This window comes from Lithobates pipiens, unplaced genomic scaffold (assembly GCF_037356315.1).
Source record: "Lithobates pipiens isolate NorthernLeopardFrog02 unplaced genomic scaffold, aLitPip1_a1.2 Scaffold_16, whole genome shotgun sequence".
In the NCBI taxonomy this organism is placed as follows: Eukaryota; Metazoa; Chordata; class Amphibia; order Anura; family Ranidae; genus Lithobates; species Lithobates pipiens.
In genome coordinates this window covers 341,854,340-341,876,810 of record NW_027507748.1, presented here as the reverse complement: position 1 = coordinate 341,876,810, position 22,471 = coordinate 341,854,340, and the positions used below count along the sequence as shown (strand labels likewise).

At 43.5% G+C, this 22,471-nt stretch overlaps 1 protein-coding gene across 1 annotated transcript in view; it reads right to left on the bottom strand.

The window, feature by feature from the left end:
• Nucleotides 1–5,246: 5,246 nt before the first annotated feature.
• YRDC (yrdC N6-threonylcarbamoyltransferase domain containing) overlaps nt 5,247–22,471 on the bottom strand; it is a 47,069-nt gene continuing 29,844 nt past the window's right edge. Inside the window, exons 5-6 of the mRNA XM_077481819.1 lie at nt 19,865–20,007; nt 5,247–6,850 (exon numbers count right to left, since the gene is read on the bottom strand). Coding sequence (XP_077337945.1) covers nt 6,790–6,850; nt 19,865–20,007 — 204 coding nt within the window. The 3' untranslated portion in view covers nt 5,247–6,789. The remainder of the gene's footprint in view (nt 6,851–19,864; nt 20,008–22,471) is intronic.

Genomic DNA, 22,471 nt, shown 5'->3' with positions numbered 1-22,471 from the left:
AAAACAGCCGTAAAAAACAAAAGGACAAAACAAAAAATGAAAAACACTGAATATAACCACAACTCTCATGTATTGAGATACACTGTGGAAACACAGTCCACCAAGGGATTAATATAATGATCCCCCCAAATGTTCCGGAATTGCTCCAGAAAATGCCATAAAAAATATATATATCTTAATTAGAAGAACAAACGCTGATGTAATCTCTGTCTCAGGGGAACCAGAAAAACCTCCTACTAGGGAAATGAAAACATCGGGATAGAAATAAGAACCCCCCTAATTAGGGTACTTCTGCCGGAATTTACCCTGTAAAGGTGGTGAGTCTTAGCTGTGATGGAATGAGAGCCTGGTTTTAGGTAGCGCCATTTTACCCCGGTTGCTATATTATTCTCATCCTCTGGATGTCAGGGGCAACATCCTAAAGTATCTCTCAGCAACCAAGTCGATCAGGAGATCAGAGAACCTCTTAATTGTTCCATATGGCCGTAGGAAAGGTCAGGCGGCATCGGCTCGTACCATTGCTTCATGGCTGGTAAAGGCGATCAAGAAGGCTTTACTGAGTAAATTACAAATTCTGGAGGGCTTCAAGGCACATTCCACCAGGGCAGTGGCAACTTCTTGGGCAGTGGCAACTTCTTGGGCAGACTATTGTAGGGTCTTGGCGGAGACTATCTGTAAGGCGGCCACCTAGTCTTCCAGAAACACCTTTATATCACATTAGAGGGTAGATTCTGCATGGCTTTCAACAGTAGATTTTGGAAGGGCCATCATTCAGGCCAACTCCTCTGTTTCTTGTTAATAAATTTATTTTCTTGCATTCCCACCCAGTCTGCGAGTTACTCCCCAGAGTATATGATGTGACAGGAAACCGGAAAATTGTATACTTACCTTTCCGTAATTCATGGCAGCACACATCTCACCCGTTTGAGGCGATTTATATATACGGAGAATGCTGGGGCAGGGGCCGTATCGTCATCTTATAGCTATGTGGTCCCATTTTCCCATCAACTCTAACCAGCTTCCCTCTCCTGCTGAAGAAAAGCATCCCCACAACATGATGCTACCATCACCATGTTTCAGGGTGGGAATGGTGTGTTCAGGGTGATGTTCAGTGTTCGTTTTCTGCCACACATAGCGTTCTTAGGCCAAAAAGTTACATTTTGGTCTCATCTGACCAGAGCACCTTCTTCCACGTTTGCGGTCTCCCCCACATGACTTCTCGCAAATGTGACTTCTTATGGCTTTCTTTCAACAATGGTTTTCTTCTTGCCACTCTTCTGTAAAGGCCAGATTTGTGGAGTGCATAACTAATAGTTGTCCTGTTGACAGGTTCTCCCACATGAGCTGTGGATCTCTGCAGCTCCTCAACAGTTACCATGGGCCTCATGGCTGCTTCTCTGATTATTGCGCTCCTTGCCCGGCCAGTCAGTTTAGGTGGATGGCCATGTCTTAGTAGGTTTGCGGTTGTGCCACACTCTTTCCATCTTCAGATGATGGATCGGATGGATTGAACAATGCTCCGCGAGATGTCCAAAGCTTGGATATTTTTTTATAAACTTCTTCTCAACTATATCCCTGACCTGTCTGGTGTGTTCCTTGGCCTTCGTGATGCTGTTTCCTCTGAGGGCTTCACAGAACAGCTGTATTTATACTGAGATTTAATTACACACATTAGTAATGTAATGGATGTGATCATGAGTGTTATAAGTGAAATGCCAATTTCTGGTACTCTTATAGATATAAGTGCTTATCAACTATTAACCTTAATCATAATTAAGATGTCTGCCAGCTTCTCCCTACATGTGAAACAAAACTGCAAGAGTTAAAAAAAAAAAAAAAGCAACGTCAAAAAGAAGATTGCGCCTGTTCTCGGCACCGTGAGACTACACCCAAGAGGAAGGGGGCTGAAAACAAGACCCTATTTTAGCTACGATAGTTTCCTTTTCCCTTTTTTAGACATGACCCAGCTAAAAAGCTTATCCTTTGTCACAATAATGAATATGTATAATTTGTGGTTTGTACACGCTGTCTTTCATCTAATTTTTGATTTGATAGTAAGATATCCGGCTCATTGTATATCAGCCGGAGTTCAGTTAATAAAAAAGAGAAATATCTGAATACTGAACTACGTGTGTGTCAGTGTTTGACTTCAAGCGTGCACACTTTTATATTAAGGATTAATTTGGCCAGGGGGACAGAAACAAGGTACCGAGCTGTTCTAGTTCGTGTCCAAAACAGCAACATAGTAATTTACTAATTAGGTGACTTCTGAAGGCAATGGGTTCCACTAGATTTAAAGCTGGATACATTCCTCTCCCAAAACTTCAGCAACTGCTCTCCTACGTTTCCAGACATTTAGAGTGATGTTAATTAAAGGAAGAATGTGGTAAACATGACCCTGTCCTAACATTGAGATGTATTGCTGCAATCAATTTCCAAATTACCTTTTTTTTTCCCTCTTATAATAGTACATTTTCTCAATTTCAACATTTGATATATTTTCTGTTGTGAATATAATATGGGTTTATGAGATTTGCAAATCATTGCATTCTGTTTTTATGTATATTTTACACAGCCTCCTAACCTTTTTGGAATTGGGGTACACTAATATGCCAAGGTTTTAGGCCGGTGTAAAAAAAAAAAAAAAAAAAAAAAAAAAAGTAAGCATGCTTTCAGAAATAGAAGTGTTAATAGTTTATTTTTAATCAATTAACAAAATGTAAGAGACATCCAAATCAAATCAATATTTGGGGTGACCAACCTTTGCTTTCAAAACAGCATAAAGTATTGTAGGTACACTTGACTAGAAGGAATTTGGCAAGTATGTTGTTCCAAATATCTTGCAGAACTAACCAACAATCTTCAGTGAATGTAGGCTGCCTCATATCCTTCTGTCTCTTCATGTAATCCCAGACAGACTTGATGATGTTGAGATCAGGGCTCTGTGGGGGCCAAACCATCACTTCCAGAACTCCTCCTTTACACTGAAGATATTTATTTTTTAACCTTTAATATCACTTTAAAAACTAATGTCATACTTAGCTGCTATGTGCAGTGGCTTGCAGAGTAGCCCCAATTCTCTTCTGGGGCCCCCAATTGGCAAGTGCCCCCACAGCAAATAGCTTGCTTTGTGTGCACCCAAGCAGGCTCACTCCCAAGCTGCTGCATGTCCATTCTCGCACAGAGCCAGGGCTTGGCCCATCTCCCCCTTTCTGCTCATTGGCTGTGATTGACAGCAGGGGGAGCCAATTAGGAGGGAAGTCCCAGGAGGTCTGAGGCTCTCATGTACTTTGCTGAATCGCAATGGGGCTCAGGTAAGTATGGGGTGGGGGGGGGGGGGGCGGGCTGCTGCACACAGGTCCTTTTACCTTCCATGAAGGTACGAGACGAGGAGCCGTGAGTGCCACCGGGGGACCTCACAAGATGAGGTTCAGGGCCAGACTGTGAAAAATGAACTGCACAGTGGAGGTAAGCACTAAATGTCTTTGCAAAACCTGAAATTAGTTAGAAAAAAATAGCAGTGACATCATTACGGTGCATGCATAACAACAACTCTGGGAGGGACCCAGTAGGTTCCCCCACTACAGGCAACCCACAGAAAACAACAGGGGACTGATACAAGACAAGTCACCCTTCGCATGGAAAAGGCTGCAATGAGCAGCCTTTTAGTACAGGAGTGTCCTGCGCGGAGGCAAAGTGCAAGAATTGCTTCATGCTGGAATACTGCACCAATCAGCCATAAAATTATGACCCACCATGACCCGTTGAGGCATGGACACTAGCCCTCTGAAGGTACCAAGCTGTCAGTAGCAGATGCTTAAAGCCCTGCAAGTTGAGAGGTGAGGCCTCCATGGATCCAATTTGTTTTTCCAGCACATCCCACAGATGCTCAGCTGGCTTGAGATCTGGAGGCCAAATCAACATCATTGCTCCGTGGTCCAGTTCTTATGCCCATTGTAGGAGCTTTTGGCTGTAGGCACAGGTAAGCATGGGCACCCAGACAGGCCTGGGGCTATGTAGTCCCATACACAACTGTGATGCACTGTGTGCTCTGATACCTTTTTATCGGAACCAGCCTTAATGTTTGAGCAATTTGAGCAACAGTAGCTCTTCATTTTTATTGGACTACATGGGCCAGCCTTTGCTCCCTGGGTGTATCAATGAGCCTTGGGCACCCATGACCCTGACGCTGGTTTTTCTTCCTTGGACCTGACCCCTGAAGACTAAACAGCTCACAAAAGTTGCAGTTTTGCGGTTGCTCAGACCCAGTTGTCTAGTCTATTAGAATCTGGCACGTTAAATAATAAAGTGAAGAGCTACCTCCTTCAAATCATGAACATATGTAAAATCTAGAACTCAGACAATAGTGCCACACTGTGGCAGATGTGAATACTATGTTTAGAAAATATAACAATGGCGATGAGACGCTCCTATGGGCAGGTAATATGTAGCAACAGTAGTGGCGTGAACCTTCTAGAGAAAATAGTATGGTGCACTGTTAATACCTAGTAGTGATGACAACTAGTTAGTTATGCTCACTGTTGTATATGTATCTGTCATCACTACTAGGTATTGTTACCAGTGCACTATACTGTTTTCTGTAGAAGGTTCACACCACTACTGTTGCTACATATTACTTACCTATAGGAGGATTTCATCACCATTGTTGTAATTCTATTTTCTAATCATAGTATTCACATCTTCAACAGGGTGGGACTATTATCTGAGTTCTAGATTTTACATTTATGTTACTCATGTGTGGAAAAAGAAAGCAAACTGGGGCTTTATATGAGGCACGCCATGTCAAAATAGGATCAATACATGAATAGAATTACATAATTTTTTTTATTCATGATTTGGAAGAGGTAGTGCTTCACTTTATTATTTAAAAATTTCATGTGGGAACACTAGCCGTGTTAAGCAGCACCTCACACATGCTTTGCTACTAGTATTTGCATTAGTAGTTCACTTATTTATTCACTTGTTCAGTTATCCATAGTAGCATGGAAGTTCAAATATTATTTTAGAATCTGGCCCTTGTCAAAGTTGCTGAACCCCTTATACCGGTCTATTTCTTTCTGCTTTTAAAACACATCAACTTCAAGGACATGTTCACTTGCTGCCTAATATATCCCACTCACTTTTAAATGCCACTGCAATGATATAATTAATGTTGTTCATGTTAACTGTCCACGGTCATACTGTTCTTGCTGATCAGTATAAGAAGAAATACACAAACACCAATATTGAAGTAAAAAATACATATACTTTTATTTAGACTTTTTTCAACCCTGGATTCCAGCTTTAAAACCCAGCTCCATCCAAAACATTTTTTTTCATGCATATCTAGGCAGATCAGGATCTACTACAATGCTATCCTAACAAAATGTATTTGAATGGGGAAAGAGTTGTTTCTGTCCTGTATTTCATTGCTGTCCATGTCCCTGTTGAGAGGGACTTCTCAATTTCTGTCCCATTGACCACAAGCAAGGTGAAATCTCAGCAATAAGTATGCTTTATGAGCCTCTGTCCCCATTGACAATCCCTCATCTTTTTGTTCCATCCACAGGAGTCACTTGGACAAGAACTGAAGGGAATGTCCCATAACAAAAACTGCAAACTAAAGAGAGGAACAAACCTTTCAGGAAACCGGTTTTTGCCCTGTGCAGATTTTTTAATTGTGCTCACTGGGAAAGAAAGAAGAAATGCCCCCAAATTTCTGACTGAAGTTCTAAAATTTTCCTCATTCTATACAAAACTACAACAAAAATGTTTTGGTCAGAGTTGTATTCAAGTATGTAACAGTTTACATATTAAACTACTGAAATTTAGAATGGTCATCTGTGCAAAGTGGAGGTGTAGAGAATTCCCATTTACTTCCTGCACCATAGCCAAAACAGGAAGTGAAGAAATCCCTCGAAAGAAGTCACCAGCACTAGAACGATGTCCCCATTTGAAGATTTCCCCTGCATTAGTGTTCTGATGTCAACCCAAAATTTACATTTTACTTTCACTTCAAAATGACAAAGGTAAACAGATAGAGAGGGTATATCTTCCTAATGGGCACACAGAGCGCAATAAAAACTGACAAGTGTTTAATCCTTCTCCACTCTATCCAAATCTGAAAAAAAAAAAATTTTGCCTTTAGTTATACTTTAATGTAAAGGCATGGATTGTATGAAACATTCACTCATTTGTCTTATATTATTGTTTGAAACAAGCAGCTCCACTGACTGTGTAAGCTCACTATAGTCACTGATGATTGTGGAATGCTGCCATTTTTGGTTCATGCACTGTAAGTGGAGTAACATAAATGAAGTGTCTGCATAGTAAGGTCCCAAGAAAGCACCGATATTTAAAAAAACAAAACAAAAAAAACCACACATATTAAATATAATTCAGGTAATCTCAGACATTACACAGAGGTTTTTCTGAAACCATTCAAGGTTAAAGACATTTAATTTCAACGTAAAATTTACAACACAGATATAAGTCATAAATTAAACTTGGAAGCAGAACAGTTTGCAGTAACAAAGCACGCTCATATTCACTGACCTAAGGTTTTATGAAAATTATAAATAATGTCTTCTCCTATGAATCTTCCTGTGAAATTTAAAATCCAAACATAAACCAAGATGTAAAGGAAAAAAGGTCCCATGCTTTTAAAAGTCTATGGAGGCATGGCATGCTATTCCTCACACTTCATCAGCAGGATTTTAGAGTTATTGCCATGTGCTGGTCATTGGCAAATGAATTGCCTTGGTTTGCGAGAACAGTCCACCTGAAATGTCAGGAGGTGGGTATTAATCCATGTCTGTTTTTCAGGATCTCCAATGTAGGGCTCAGTGCACTAATAAAAACAGAAAAGGAAAATACATAAGATATAGGAATAAAGTTTGATAACACCTGATAAAATATTTATCTCCCACTGATTGAAGGTAGAAATGGTAAACTGATTTAGCGTGTACTTACAGCAGTGAGGATAATTTGCTATGCGATGTCTCACATAATCGTCATACACAGGAATTCCAAAGGCTTATGAACTCTTTCACACCTATGCATTTTTAGTGCTTTTTGCAGGGTTGCACTACAGAATGTGTTCCATAGGAAACCATGTTAAATGGGCTGTAGTGCAAATCTGCAAAATGCAAAAAGAGCCAAAAATGCATAAGTGTGAATCCAGCCTTAGACATCGTGGCTGCTCTAGTTTACTTTTTCCTTTATTTTCACCTGTTGATGAGGCCAGGAAATCTTATTTTTCAGCTTCCTTTAACCACTTGCCTACTGAGCACTTTTATCCCCTTCCTGCCCAGGCCAATTTTCAGCTACCAGCACTGTTACACTTTGAATGACAATTGCACAGTTATGCACTGTGCACTGTAATTTTCACTGTACTCATATGAAAATTTTCATCATTTTTTTCACACAAATAGAGATCTCTTTTGGTGGCATTTAACCACCACTGGGGTTTTTATTTTTTGCCAAACAAAAAAAAAAAAAAAAAGGTTTTTTTCCTAGTTTGTTATGAAATTAACCACTTAAGCCCCGGACCAATTGTCAGCCTAAGGACCAGAGGTCTTTTTACAATTTAACACTGCACTGCTTTAACTGGTAATTGCGCGTTCATGCAATGTTGTACCCAAACGAAATTTGCGTCCTTTTCTTCCCACAAATAGAGCTTTCTTTTGATGGTATTTGATTTCCTCTGCGATATTTATTTTTTACGATATAAAAGGAAAAAGACTGAAAATTAAAAAAAAATAAAATAAAAAAGAAGATTTTCTAATTTTTGTTATAAGGAAAATCAAATGAACTAAATTTTAGTCATACATTTTTGCCTACTAAATGTGAGTGCAAAATTTTACTATTATCACATTGTAAATAAAACCTTTTGAAAAATCTGCACCCAGAGGCGCCCCTCTCTCTTTTATTTTTTTTTATCTACAGCAATCCAGGAGCTTAGTTTCAGTTCTCCTAAGGTGGCAGCCCTGTATGTGGATTCCTCCCCCCTCCTCATCTCTCCCCCCCCTCCCCCACAAAATGAACTAAAGAGCATCCAATTCCTCTTTTTGGACTTGACAAAGCAGTGCACTTTTGCACTCACTATTATATGTACTTTTATAGACTTTGCTCCTTAGTGGGAATCTATTATTATTTTTGATTTGCACCAAAAACTTGTCTTATGTCTATACATTTAGGCCAAAATGTATTCAGCCACATGTCTTTAGTAAAATGTCAATAAGCGTATATTTATTGGTTTGCGCAAAAGTTATAGCGTCTACAAACTAGAGTACATTTTCTGGAATTTACACAGCTTTTAATTTATGACTGCCTATCTCATTTCTTGAGGTGCTAAAATGGCAGGGCAGTACACCCCCCCCCCCAATGACCCCATTTTGGAAAGTAGACACCCCAAGGAAATTGCTGAGGGGCATGTTGAGCCCATTGAATATTAAAAAAAAAAGTTTACAAAAAGTTGTCACTAAATGATATATTGCTCACACATGCCAAAGTTATATGTGGAATCGCACCCCAAAATATATTCTGCTGCTTCTCCTGAGTACGGGGATACCATATATGTGGGACTTTTTGGGAGTCTAGCCGCGTACGGGACCCCGAAAACCAATCACTGCCTTCAGGATTTCTAAGGGTGCAAATTTTTGATTTCGCTCCTCACTACCTATCACAGTTTTGAAGGCCATAAAATGCCAAAATAGCACAAAACCCCCCCCCTAAATGACCCCATTTTGGAAAGTAGACACCCCAAGCTATTTACTGAGAGGCATGTTGAGTCCATGAAATATTTTATATTTTGCCTTAAGTTGCAGGAATATGAATTTTTTTTTTTTGCACAAAGTTGTCACTAAATGATATATTGCTCACACATGCTATGGGCATAAGTGAAATTACACCCCATAATAAATTCTGCTGCTTCCCCCGAGTACAGGGATACCACATGTTGGGGACTTTTTGGGAGCCTAGCCACGTACGGGTCCCCGAAAACCAAGCACCGCCTTCAGAATTTAAATATAAAACGCTACCAAAAAAAACTGTTAGCGATCGCAGGGATCAGGCCTGACTCTGCGAACGCTGCAGTTATGTGTTTAGTGTTTTGTAAGTGACAGTGATTGATCGATACTGCACTTGGGTGGGCTGGGCGGAGGGGCAAAACGCAGGTGCTAGCAGGTATCTGGGCTGATCCCGCCAACAATGCGTTTTTTTGAAACCCTAATCTGCTGGGGACGCTAGTATAGATCTGATCAGATCAGATATTGATCTGTTCAGATACTATACCACAACGGGAGGTGTATGCTTTGCGCGTGGGTGTTAGCGGTACTGGCACTAACCTAGCGCTGCCTGGGGCGACGCAGACCCTGACCCTAAAACCTAATTGATATCACCCGCCGGGTGATTAGGGGGTTAAACCTTTATTGGGTAATAAATGGTGGGTGCCCTGATGCTATAAAAAGCAAACTAACCAGAGTCACCCGTAACACTTATACGGTGATCACTGGTGAAAGGGTTAACTAGGGGCAATCAGGGGGTTAAAATCTTTATTAGGTAGTATATGGGGATCCCTGACGCTATATACAAACCTGACGGGGAACCTAAATAACTAACTGGCTAACCAGCGTCACTTATACGGTGATCGCTGGTGAAAGGGTTAACTCTAGGGGCAATCAGGGGGTTAAAATCTTTATTAGGTAGTATATTGGGGTACCTAATGCTATAAAAACCTGGCGGTGAACATAAAAAATAACTAGCTACCTAGCGGCACCAGTGACACTAATGCAGCGATCAGAAAAACGATCGCTTAGTGACACTGGCAAAAGGGGGTGAAAGGGTTAACTAGGGGCAATCAGGGGGTTAAACCTTTATTGGGACCCTACCCTGGACCTAACACTAACTGCCCTGACAGTTTTTACTGTCTCAACTGACACTAAATGCAGTGATCAGTAAATAAATGATCACTGCAATCAGTGACACTGTGACTGGGAGGGGGGGGGGGGGGGGGATCGGGGGGGATTTGTGTACCTACATGTCAGTGTAGTGTTGGTGCACTTACTATTGTGTTCTCCTCGCAGTCCGGTCAAAAAGACCGCCCGAGGAGAATGACATCACTTCCTCCCTGCCTGTGTTTACACTACACAGGTGGGGGAAGCTTCTCATTCGCCAGGAGCGATCGAGAGGGGATGGCCAGAAACAAACGGCCATCCCCTCATCCCGGATCGCTCCTGAAGTGAAACGGACCTCCGCAGCCAGCGGGAGGGGGTCCGATCGGACTCCCCACACACTGGAAGGCAAGCACGTACATGTATGTGCTTGTGCCCGTCGGTGCCATTCTGCCGACGTACATTTCCATGCAGCGGTCCTTAAGTGGTTAAAAAAAATATCTCCTTCACTGGTGTGCGCTGATGGGCACCGACAGGCAGGACTGGTGGACAGTGCTGAGACTGCACTGATAATCAGGACTGATAATCTGTGCCCTGATTATTAGTGCACATGTTACTAACACAAAGCTGCTTATTGGTTCTCCTCTGCTCTTCTCACGCTGTTGCAATGTGAGGAGAGAAAAGACAATAACCGGCTTGTGTTTACATCCTTTGATCAGCTGACTGACCGCTGATCATGTAGTAAAGGGCTGCTGTGATTGGCCCTTTTCCCCAATCTGCCGATTCCGAAGGATTCAGCAATCACAGAGCGGGGCAGGCTGGCAGCACGATTACAGGAGGATGTCCATGTATGCCCTCCTGGCATTGGAAGCCCACGCTATAGCCGAAAGAAGGTTAACAGTTCAAGCTTTCCAGCAAAAGTGTCAGAGGGTTGAAGCAAACCATTTAACACTGACAGGGCTGCTTACAATGGTCATCTTTTATTAAATTTGGACAAAACCTTTATCCCAAAAGGGGGAAAAAAAATGCTGCTGTAACTAAGTGCTAACTGGATTTCAACATAAAGCAGAACTAAAGTCACTACACTGACCTCCTCTCTGAAAGTCCACGAGGGGTCCCTTGCCGGCATATTAGCAGATCATGGGTGCAATGCAGGGCTCTTCAAGGCTATCGTATGGCCAAGCAGTTGCACACTAGCAGGAAGCATCAATTAATTACCACAGCGCGCAACAGCACCGTGGTAGTTCACTGAGAACTCTGAATAAGTGACGTGGCCGGGCGGTGAACTTATCCTTTAAATTTGTTTGTTAAGTCCATCTAAATCTGCTAGTGCATCGAAAATGACCCACTTCAGATTTGATAAGCTACAATAATAGGATTTTTATTACAGCTTACCTGTAAAATCCTTTTCTTGGAGTACATCATGGGACACAGAGCCTTAAGTATTTACTTAATGGGTTATAGGCTACCTTCAGGTGTTGACACTGGTATACCCAATACAGGAAGTTTACTCCCTATATAACCCCTCCTCCTTCCAGGAGCACATCAGTTTTTATAGCAAAGCAATATACTTAATCCAAAAGAGAGGCGAGACCTGTGTCCCATGATGTACTCCAAGAAAAGGATTTTACAGGTAAGCTGTAATAAAAATCATATTTTCTTTATCGTACATCATGGGACACAGAGCCTTAATTACTTATTGGGACATCCCATAGCAATGCTACTTCAGGGGAGGGAGAAACAACCCGCAGGGTACCCACAGACTTGAGGTTTATACTGCTGCCTGCAGTACACTGCACCCGAAGTCGATAGCCTCATACCTCCTTACATCCACCTGATAAAATCTTGTGAATGCATGCACTGAAGACCAAGTTGCGGCCTTACAGATCTGAGCCATGGAGGCCTGGTGATGCACTGCCCAAGAAGCACTAACCAACCTGGTAGAATGCGCCTTGACTTGAAACGGGGGAATCTTACCCCTTAAATCACAAGTTTGAGTTAGCACTTGTCGAATCCACTTAGCGACAGTGGATTTTGACACTGTCTGTCCTTTCTTAGGACCCCCTAGCAGAAAAAAAATAAGACATCAGTCTTATGAATCTGAGCAGTTATCCAAAAATAGATTTTCACTGCTCTCACCACATCAAGACAATGTAGTGACTTTGTGGTTTTGGAGAAAAACAAACAATGGCAGGACAATATCTTGCGAGGCGTAGATCAGTTGATACTGACCCCACGGAGCCACCAACAAATCTCGGCACCTTCCGATTGAGACAGGAAGCCAGGAGACCCACATCTGGTGTGCTCCACCGCAGGCACAGTAGCCTGAACACCTCCGGATGCAGTGCCCATTCTCTTGGGTCCAGCATCTGGTGACTTAAGTAGTCCGCCTGCCAGTTTTCCACTCCCGGGATGTAAATGGCCGATACATGGCGCTTTGCCCACTGAAGGATGAGAGTGACCTCCCGTGCTGCAGCTGAGCTTCTTGTTCCTCCTTGATGATTGATATACGTCACTGCCATGGCCTTGTCTGACTGGATCCTGATCGGACGTCCTCGTAGTCTCATCGATCATGTGGAGAGGCATAGCCTGATCGCTCATAGCTCGAGCATGTTGATCGGCAACTTGGATTCCTCCCCTGACCAGAGGCCCTGGGTCGACTGTACTCCCAGTACTCCACCCCAGCCGGTCTGGCTGGCGTCCGTTGTGATCACTGTCCAATGTAGAGGTAGGAACGGCTTCCCGGACGGAAGTGCCGGGGATCTCAGCCTCCAGAGCAGGGAGTCCCTGACTGACTGGCTCACCCGAATCTGCCAATCGAGGGATAACGAAGATTTGTCCCATTTCGTCAAGATCTCCTTCCGCAAGACTCTGGTATGAAACTGGGCGTACGGCACTGCCTCAAAGGAGGCCACCATGAGCCCCAGGACTCGCATGCAGAAGCGCAGCAATGACCACCTGCGGTTCAGCAATAGTTTCACCACGGCTATGAGAGTCTGCAGCTTGTCTGAAGGGAGAAACACTCTCGCTTCCTTGGAGTCCAGCAGTAAGCCTAGGTACTCCAAAAGCTGGTTCAGTATAAGCACCAACTTTTTTTTAGGTTCAACAGCCACCCAAAATCTTGCAGGGTTTGCATGGTGATCACCAAATCCTCCTTTAATTCTGAAACGGAAGATGCTCTCAGGAGGAGATCGTCCAGGTAACCTACGATCGTGATCCCGCGTTGTCGCAATAACGCCAAAATTGGAGCCAATATCTTGATAAAGACTCAGGGTGCTGATGCCAAGCCAAAAGGGAGAGCCACAAACTGGTAGTGGGCTTCTCCAACTGCGAATCACAGAAACATCTGATGCGAAGGCATATGGGTATGTGCAGGTATGCATCCTGGATGTCCAAAAACGCCAGGAGTCCCCTTGATTGAGTGCAGCGACTACTGAGCGAACTGATTCCATTCTGAACCTCTGTTCTTTCACAAAGCAATTGAGGGCTTTAGGCCCAAGATTGGACGTACCCCTTCCTTTTTGGGGACTACAGATTGGAGTAGAACCTCTGGAACCTTTCCGACGCCGGAGCAGGCACTATCGTCCCACAACTTAGCAGGTCCCTTACCGCCCCCATGAGGGTCTCCCGGCGAGCCGGGAGTAAGGGTATGCTGGAGGGGAAGAATTTGTTTGGTGGCCAAGAGAGGAACTCTATCTTGTAGCAAGAGGAAATCAGTTCGCAGACCCATTGGTCGGACAGCCGAGAGGCCCACCGGGCTGCAAACTCCCGAAAGCGACCCCCCACCCATGAGACGGGCGTCCAGTATAAAGAACATGATCAGAGGAAAAATGGCCACCGAACTACAGTAAAATGGTTCCTGACCATGCTTCCCACTGAATCACACCAAACATGGCCGACAAACAACTGTAAACAAAGGACAGTGAAAAAAAAAGAAAAAAAAGAGAGAAAATGGTGGCAGAACAGCGCTATGGTGATCAGCATATGCAGACCTCCAGACACCCAGCGGGGAACCCACAGACACAGCCACCCAGCGCAGCCCCCCAGGGGACCCTTGGCTATTGGCACACACACCGCTCAGCAGCCCACCATGCAGCATCCCCCACATGGGGGGTGGGAGGGGAGATAGGGACAGGGAGAGAAGAGAGGGAGGAGAGGGACCCCTGAATTGATCTCCCAGGGAATTCCCAGTGGCTCAACCCCGCCGAGGCAGGGAGAGCTGTACTTACCATCCGGACGAGCTGTACTTACCATCCGGACGAGCTGGGGACATTCCATCACAGACCCACTCCCGAAGAGTACTGGGTGGCTGCTGGCCTGTGACTCAGACATCAGTAGCCTGGTCATGTGTGTGCCCCGGAGCATTGCGCTCACCGACCGCTCCTGGAGCCTGAGGGGCATATCGTCGCCGACCCAGCGCGTAGCTATGGTCTCTGCACACGCTCGATGGCCAGGCTGGGGAGACTACAAGAATAAGAGTATCCAGCCTGTCACCCAGCCAGCTGTTGATAGCAGATAACAGGATCTCAAATCTTGTGCAAAAGGCAAACTTCTGCAAAAAATATCCCAGGACCATCTCCTTCACTAGGCAGAAAAAAAACTGAAGCTGCAGGAAGCAGGCTGGGGGGTTGTTACTGAAGGGACCGCCCCTTTTTTTGTACGTGTAACATGTTCTGCCTAGTCCTCTCCTGAAAGTGGCGTAACAACCCTATGGTCAAGAATAAATGGAGCTGTGTCAGTCAGTGAACGAAAGAGAAATACCCACTTTCTTGTCAGAAGGACTAGGGAAATATGTTGTATTGGTTCAAATGGCTGTTTTTTGTAACACACACAAAACTAAGTTCAAGTCCCAAGAGTTCAAGGGAGGTTTGACGGGCGGAATAAGCCATGTCACCCCCTGTATAAAACCTCAGACTACAGAATGAGTAGCAATTGGTCTTTTGAAATAAGACCGATAAAGCTGAGGCCTGTAATAGTACTCAATGCCAATTTCATTTCTACCCCTAATTGTAGAAAGGCAAGAATTCTGCCTATGACATATCTCTGAGGGTGCTAACCCTTGGATTCACAGCAGGAAACATAAGCTCTCCAGACTCTATAGTGCCGGAAGCTGGCTTCCTTGCACTAATCAGGGTAGAGATAACTGACCCGGAAAGCCCACTTTTCTTCAGAATGTGGTTAATAGCCAAGCCGTTAAATTCAGAGACCATAAGGTAGGATGGAATATTGGTCCCAGTGGGAGCAGATCTGGCTGTAGTGGGAGGGACCATGGGCCCTCCATTGCCATCTTTACGCTTTCTGCATACCATCACCTTCTGGGCCATGCTGGTGCCACCAGAATTACTAGCTTTCTTTCCAGCTTGATCCTGCAAAGAAGTTGAGGCATCAACTGAATGGGGGGGGGGGGGGATGCATAGATCAGTGAGAACTGATCCCATGGGGTCACCAATGCATTGGAATGGATCCCTTGATCTGGCTACAAAGTTGACTAACTTCATGTTGAATCTGGATGCTAGAAGATCTACATCTGGGGTCCCCCATCATTGGTAAACAGCCCAAAATATGTTGAGGATATGGTGAAGAGAAGATTCCGCTGGAAATAACTGCAAGTAGTCTGCCTGCCAACTCTCTACTCCCAGAATGAAGCCTGCTGGTCAGCATGGAACATTCCTTTCTGTCCAATTTAGAATATGGTTCAACTCTCTCTGCATGGTGCCCCCTTGGTGATTGATATAGCTGTGGCATTGTCGGATTGAATCCTGACAGGGCAATCCCATAACCTGAAATTCTAGGTCTTTAGAGCCAGACATACTGCTCGATATTGATAGACAATGTTCTTTTCGGTTCTTGACCACTGTCCCTGGACAGTTGCCTTTTCTAGTACTGCTCCCCAGACAGAGGCTGGCATTTGTCGTTACCACTTTCCAGATGACTGGTCTGAAGGATTTTCCTTTCAGCAGATTCTGGGTTAGTAACCATCAAGTGAGGCTTTGGGACACTCTTAGGGACAGCTGCTTTGGCAAGTCTAAAGCTTAAATTGTTTTGTTACAAGCAGACAGGATACCGTTTTGCAACATTCTTAAATTAAAATGGGCATAGGGAACTGCTTCGAATGACGCCCCCGTAGACGCCAACCTCATGCAAAGGCGAATGGAGAGATCGCCATTTGACCTGACCATCCGTAACAACTCTCTTATGGAGTTGATTTTTGCCTCAGGCAAGAACACCCTTTCCTGGGCTGTGTCTATGATCGGACCCAAGTACTCCAGCTTTTGTAGCAGTATTAAGGAAGATTTTTCTAGGTTGAGAATCCAACCCAACTTTTCAGATAGTTGGTTGTAGTGCGTATGCTTTGCTCCAAATGAGCCACCAACTGATCTATTAGCAATAGATCGTCTAGGTAAGCTTCGACCATTATGCCCTGTTCCCTTAACCTGGCTAGATGTGGGGCCAGCACTTTGGGGAACACCCAGGGTGCTGTGGCTAGCCCGAAGGGCAGGGCTACAAACTGGAAATGCTGCTGCTCTAACTCGAACTGCAGAAACCTTTGATGAGCGGGAAATATAAGGCTATGCATTCCTGATGTCAATTGATGCCAGAAGAAGTTCTCCTAGAAGGATAGATACTACTGACCTGATCATCTCCATGCGAAAGGAGCGGACCTTCAGGAAATTATTTAGATTTCTTAGATCTAGAATGGGTCCGACGTCTCCATTTGGTTTTGGTACCATGAAAAGACTTGAATAAAAACCCCAGACCTCGCTCCTTCATGGGGATCATTTGAGATAGTAATCGGTCTAGTACTTGAAACAGATTGTCCTTTCTATGGATCTTTGGGAATGCTTGACTTCAGGAAGCGAGATGGTACCAGCGTTACCATGGAGATGACCCAACTGTCCTGATCTTTTCAGACTTCTGAAAACTGCAAACGCCTTGGTGAGGGGGGTTGCCTCTTCATAATGGGGCTTTAGGATTCTGGCTTGCAGGTTTCTGACCCCAGGACTTCTTTTGAGCCTGGGTCTGACTCTGAGATCTTCCTCTAGAGTGTGACAGCGGAGGCCGTTGTCCCTGCCTAGAGACGGAAGGCCCTGGTGTAGGGGAAAGAGCCCGTTTACTTTGACTGGCAAAAGAGTACTTTTCCCACTAGAAATTGTTTGGATATATTTGTCCAAGTTTTCTCCAAATAGCCTCTCCACGTGGAAAGGGGGGCCAGTTAGGAGATCTTTACATGGTGTTTCAGCTGACCAAATTTTTTAAACCATGGGATTCTACGCATATGCACAAGCTTAAGCGTAAGGTGGGATGCCTGGTGAATATAATCTTTAATAGCATCTATGGCAAAGCATAATGCTTTTGGTAGTTCAACCAAATCCCAAGCTTGTTGTGCAGGAATCTCTCTAAGGGCCTGTTTAAATTGGTCCTTTAGGGATTGACAGACACTTTTTGCCAGACTGCAGACTGAGTAATGGCACTTGCCATGGGAAAAAGTAGATTTTAACAGGGATTCCAACTCATCTGTTGGATCTTTTAAGCATCTGTGCATTGTCTACTGGACAAGTTAGGCCTTTATTCACATTGGAAATCGCAGCGTCAACTGCTGGTGTTTTACATCTTTTGGATAATTTCTCCTCCAGGGGATAGAGAATTGCAATTTTCTTAGGAGGGAGAAAATGCTTATCCGGGTGATGCCATTCAGCAAAAATAAGCTGTTCTAGTAATGCATGAGCAGGAAACGCATGCAAAGGTTGAGAGGGTTTTAAGGAACCCAAGAAAGAAACCAAACTTTCAGGAGACTCCGTTAGGGGTAGCATTAAAGTAGAAGAATCATCTCTGTAAAAGCAATTCCTTAGATTTGAGAGGCTGAAAAAGGCTCATCTACCGTTGTTTCCTCTGCAGAGCTATCATCATCGGGTTTTTCCTTCTGATCGACTGAGGGTAATACCTCATGGATCTAGCATGCTTTCTATCCATTTTAATGGAGGATGCGATGAAAGCCGCAAATCTTTCTTCCAGACCCTGCAGGGAGGAGGAAAGGACATCTTCTGTCACGTATACAGGGGCTGAGATGTGAGCAGCAGTTGCACAATCAATTTGTTCCAAATGGCTCACCCTGGCTTGCTACAACTGGTAATTCAGGCAAGGAAGACGGCATGGAAATGCGACTCGGGATCCTAGCACCTGGGGGTGAAGCCTTTATGTGGTGTCTTTTTTGGTAGGCATAGGCCTAAGTACAAAAACAGAGGCACTACACAAACTGCACTTAATCGCTGAAAATAGTCATGACATTTAAAGCCGCTTATGGGATGGGATGTGTCAGAGGAGCAGGCATGACAAAAAATGTTTCCCTAATGGAAGGAATACATGGATGTTTTTAATACCCAAGTTTCTTCCCTTACCTTTTCCTCGGCGCAGGATTTTCTGAATTAACAAACAATCCAACCTTCACCCATCACGGCTGGCTGCACATCAAACCTTCAGGGACTGGGTCCTTAAAACAGGGGTTTTAACTGTTCTGGACCTGTAATGCACCCCATCAGGAAGTTTAGATAATGTAGCAAGACCTAAGCCCTGGGTTCCAGCCATACAAAGAGGCGTTTACAGGCAAAGCCTTGTGCTTCAGATACGAGGCCCCAGGTACCATCCCTTTAGGCCTCAATAGCACTTTGAATGGATCGGGTCTATTGAGGCTATTTAAATCCAGCACGGATCCCTCCTGGAGCTCCTCAGAGCACATCTTCACTCGTGACCAACACCTTTAGACACCGGCGAAAAAACTGATGTGCTCCTGGAAGAGGTGTTATATAGGGAGTAAACTTCCTTGATTGGGTTTACCAGTGTCAACACCTGAAGGTAGCCTATAACCCATTAATTACTTAAGGCTGTGTATCCCATGATGTACAATAAAGAAATATACATTTTTGTATTTGGGTTTAGTGCAGTATTAAACAAAAACAAAACAATAAAATACAATAGTTCTATTAAGCTCCAAATTAATAGAGTGGGACCCTTGCAATCTCTGGGTAAGCAGTGATCTCTCTGCAGCAGCCAGAGCTCTCCAATCAGTGTGGAGCATGAGGCTTGCTGACTGCACAGCTATAACAGGCTTGTCTACTAAGGCTGTGGCTGCTTTAGAAATATAAATTAACTGTAAGGCAAACATCTGGAATGTATTTAGCCAATTTTAACTGAAGGTTTATTTGTAAGGAAGCCCATCCACTGGCCATATCGGCCCAAAGATGCTATGCAAATGCTGACTGATCTAAAAGTCAGTATTTGTATATGACGGGGGACAAATGTATCAAGAGTCAGCAAGGCTGCACATTTCAAAATTGAACAATTCCCCTTTTTAGCAGCAAAACATGATGTAGGAAAATTAATTAAATCATTTTTCGACCTGGAATTTTGCTGCTAAAAAACCCCTTGGGGAATTGTTCCGTATTTGTATATGGGTAGACATGAGCCTGACCCCACTATTCATATAATGGGACACTTGTTCTTTATATTATACCGGGCGTTACAGTGGTGAAATAGGGTAGTAGCCAAGGACTGCATAAAGATATGATGCGGTGCCTGTTATGTACCCGAGAAGTTGTTCTACTTTGTCGGCTGTATAAATGTACATATACAAACTCTTGGGAGAGGAAGGGAAGCCTTTTAAGCCATTTAAAAGCCTTAATTTGAGTATGTTAAACTCTCCATTGTACAGACTGTACTACCTGATTTGCACATACCAGGCGGAACAGCCTGTATGATAGAAAGTTTATTAACCTGGAATCCATTTTTTTTTTAAATGTTAAGTGGCTTCCCTTTCACTTCAAAAGTTTTTGTGTAGAACTTGTGAAATGGAAAGCAATTGTTGGGAGCCAGCTCCATGAGTTGGAGGATCAGTGAGGAACAGTGCCTGCAGCGGAACAACACCTCGCTTCTCATCATAGCTGTACTTAAGTTAAATAAATGAAAAATGAGCTTACCATCCAGGTCGGATAACTGTAAACTTCCCAGGTATAGATAAGTCAACTACTGTTGATCCCAACCGACACTCTGGGCTCTGCAAGTCTCCAATAGGTCCTCCATCAACTACTAGGGACAACATAGGCCACAAGTCCTTAAACTCCTATCAACAATAAAGAACAACCTCCAATTCATGTATTAAAATGATTTGACTTATCCACTACTTTACCCCCATTCATGACCAGGCCATTTTTTTTTCTATACGGCAATGCGTTACTTTAACTGACAATTGCGTGGTCATGCAACGATGTACATAAATTATATTTATGTAGTTTTTCCCAAAAATATACTTTTTTTAAAATTGGTATTTGATCATCCCTGGGATTATCTTTTTTGCGCGCTATAAACAAAAAAACCTGCCAATTTTGAAAAACAAAAATCTATATTTTTTACTTTAAAACCTAATAAAAACATTTAAACATAAAAATTCTAATATTTCTTCATAAATTTAGGCCAATATGTATTTTGATAGATATTTTTGGTAAAACTTTTTTATCCCAATAAGTGTATATTGATTGGTTTGCACAACAGTTATACCGTCTAAAAACTATGGAATATATACTGGAATTGTATTTATTTTTTACACTAATAATGGTAGCGATCAGCTACTTATATAATCAGGACTGAGACATTGCGGAAATCTCACATTGACTGACACACTTAACACTTTGTGGGAACCAGTGACACCAACATAATGATCAGTGCTAAAAATATGCACTGTCACTGTACTGACACTGGCTGGAAAGGGGTTAAACATCTAAGGCAATCACAGGGTTAACCGTGTGCCTAACCAGTGTGTTTGTGTACTTTCAGGTGCTTTTACCAAGGGATGTTCTGGATTTTATTCCCTTCTTTTCAGGGAAACAAAATCCAGCACATTCCCATTGACAGGACGGAGCTCTGCCATGTTTACATAGGCAGAGCTCCGTCAGTAGGTCTCTTTGCCGATCAGTAGTTACCAGCAGTCACTAATGTTGCTGTGACTAATCATTAAACCCCTACTTGGAAGTGCAGGATCAATAAATAAAAAAAAAAAATATATATATATATATATATATATATTTTTTTTTTTTTTTTTTATTTACACACACAGTATTTCACAAAAGTAAGTACTCCCCTCACATTTTTGTAAATGTTTTATTATATCTTCATGCGACAACACTGAAGAAATTACACTTTGCTACAATGTACAAAGTGTACAGCTTGTATAACAATGTAAATTTGCTGTCCTTTTAAAATAACACAACACACAGCCATTAGTGTTTAAACTAAGACAGTGCAAAACTGGCATAGCGTAGCACAATTAAATTAGTAAAATATCATATAAAACAAATAGAACTCACAAGCGGGAAAGGGGGTGGGGGGATGACAGTCTGCATTGGATTGTAATGAACTGGGAGCTGTGTGGTCCTTGAAGGAGAAAGCCAGCTGTGGTGGGGAGCAAGATGAGCCTGGAGTCCGTGCAGGGAGACCGGCGTCAGGCTGCCCTGCGTGGCCATGATGGTATAGCCAGAAATCGGATGTTCGCCCAAAGACGATGTGTCCAGCTGGAGTAGTGAGAGAAGCTGTCAGTCCACCAGTTGTGTGAGCCAATCGGGAAGCGTTTCGAAAACTTAACCATGCCTTCATCAGCCCGATGAGGTTGATATACCATCATGGCCACACAGGGCAGCCTGACGCCGGTCTCCCTGCACGAACTTCAGAGCTTCTTGACGGAAACTGTGGGCTCCCACGAGTGACATCATCATGGCTCCGGCCACTCCCAACGCTGCAGCCCGCAATCCCATAAGAGAGGAAGGGAGAAAATGTCTGCCCTCTCAGCGGATGACTGGGCACTGCTGAGAGGGCTTCGTTCTAAAGTATTTCATAATCTGCTAGTATGCGATCCATACTAGCAGATTATACCTTTAGCTTGCAGGGTTTATTTCAGCGGTTTACAACCGCTTTAACTCCAAAAGGTTACTTTCCTTTTCCTCTAGCACTGTGAATGTTTTTTGGGTGTGTGCAATAAAGACATGATAAATTATAGTTGTTTGTGCATTACCAGCTTAAGCAAATTTTGTTTGTCTATTGTGTCTTACATGAGGATCAAATCACATTTTAAGGCAAATTACTAGAAAACCAGCTAAAGAGTTTTTTTGGGGGTTAACAAACAGATTCTGTTGCTTTAAAGCAGGGGTGCCCAACCTTTTTAAGAGCGAGGGCCACTTAAGCAACTTGGTAACCAATCGAGGGCCACAATGAGTGGAGTGGGCGGATGACAGGTCATGGCTACACTATAGGTCCTCCGATCCGATTCACCCAGATGGAAGGGGGCGAACTCCCTTCTATTTTTTTTATCATATTTTTAGGACCGGATTTGAGGCAGACGGGAGTAAATGGACAAAAGTCTGTTTAAATCGGCCGCTCTGTAGAGGTGAACTGCGGGTCCGATTGGGTAGGGCCGATCATGTGAAAAGGGCCTAAACTGCTTTCACACTGATTATTACCCACACCGCGGGTGCAGGGTAGTGCTGTGGGTTAACTGAACTTTGCCATAGACTCAGCCTGTGGCAAAAGCTGGTGCT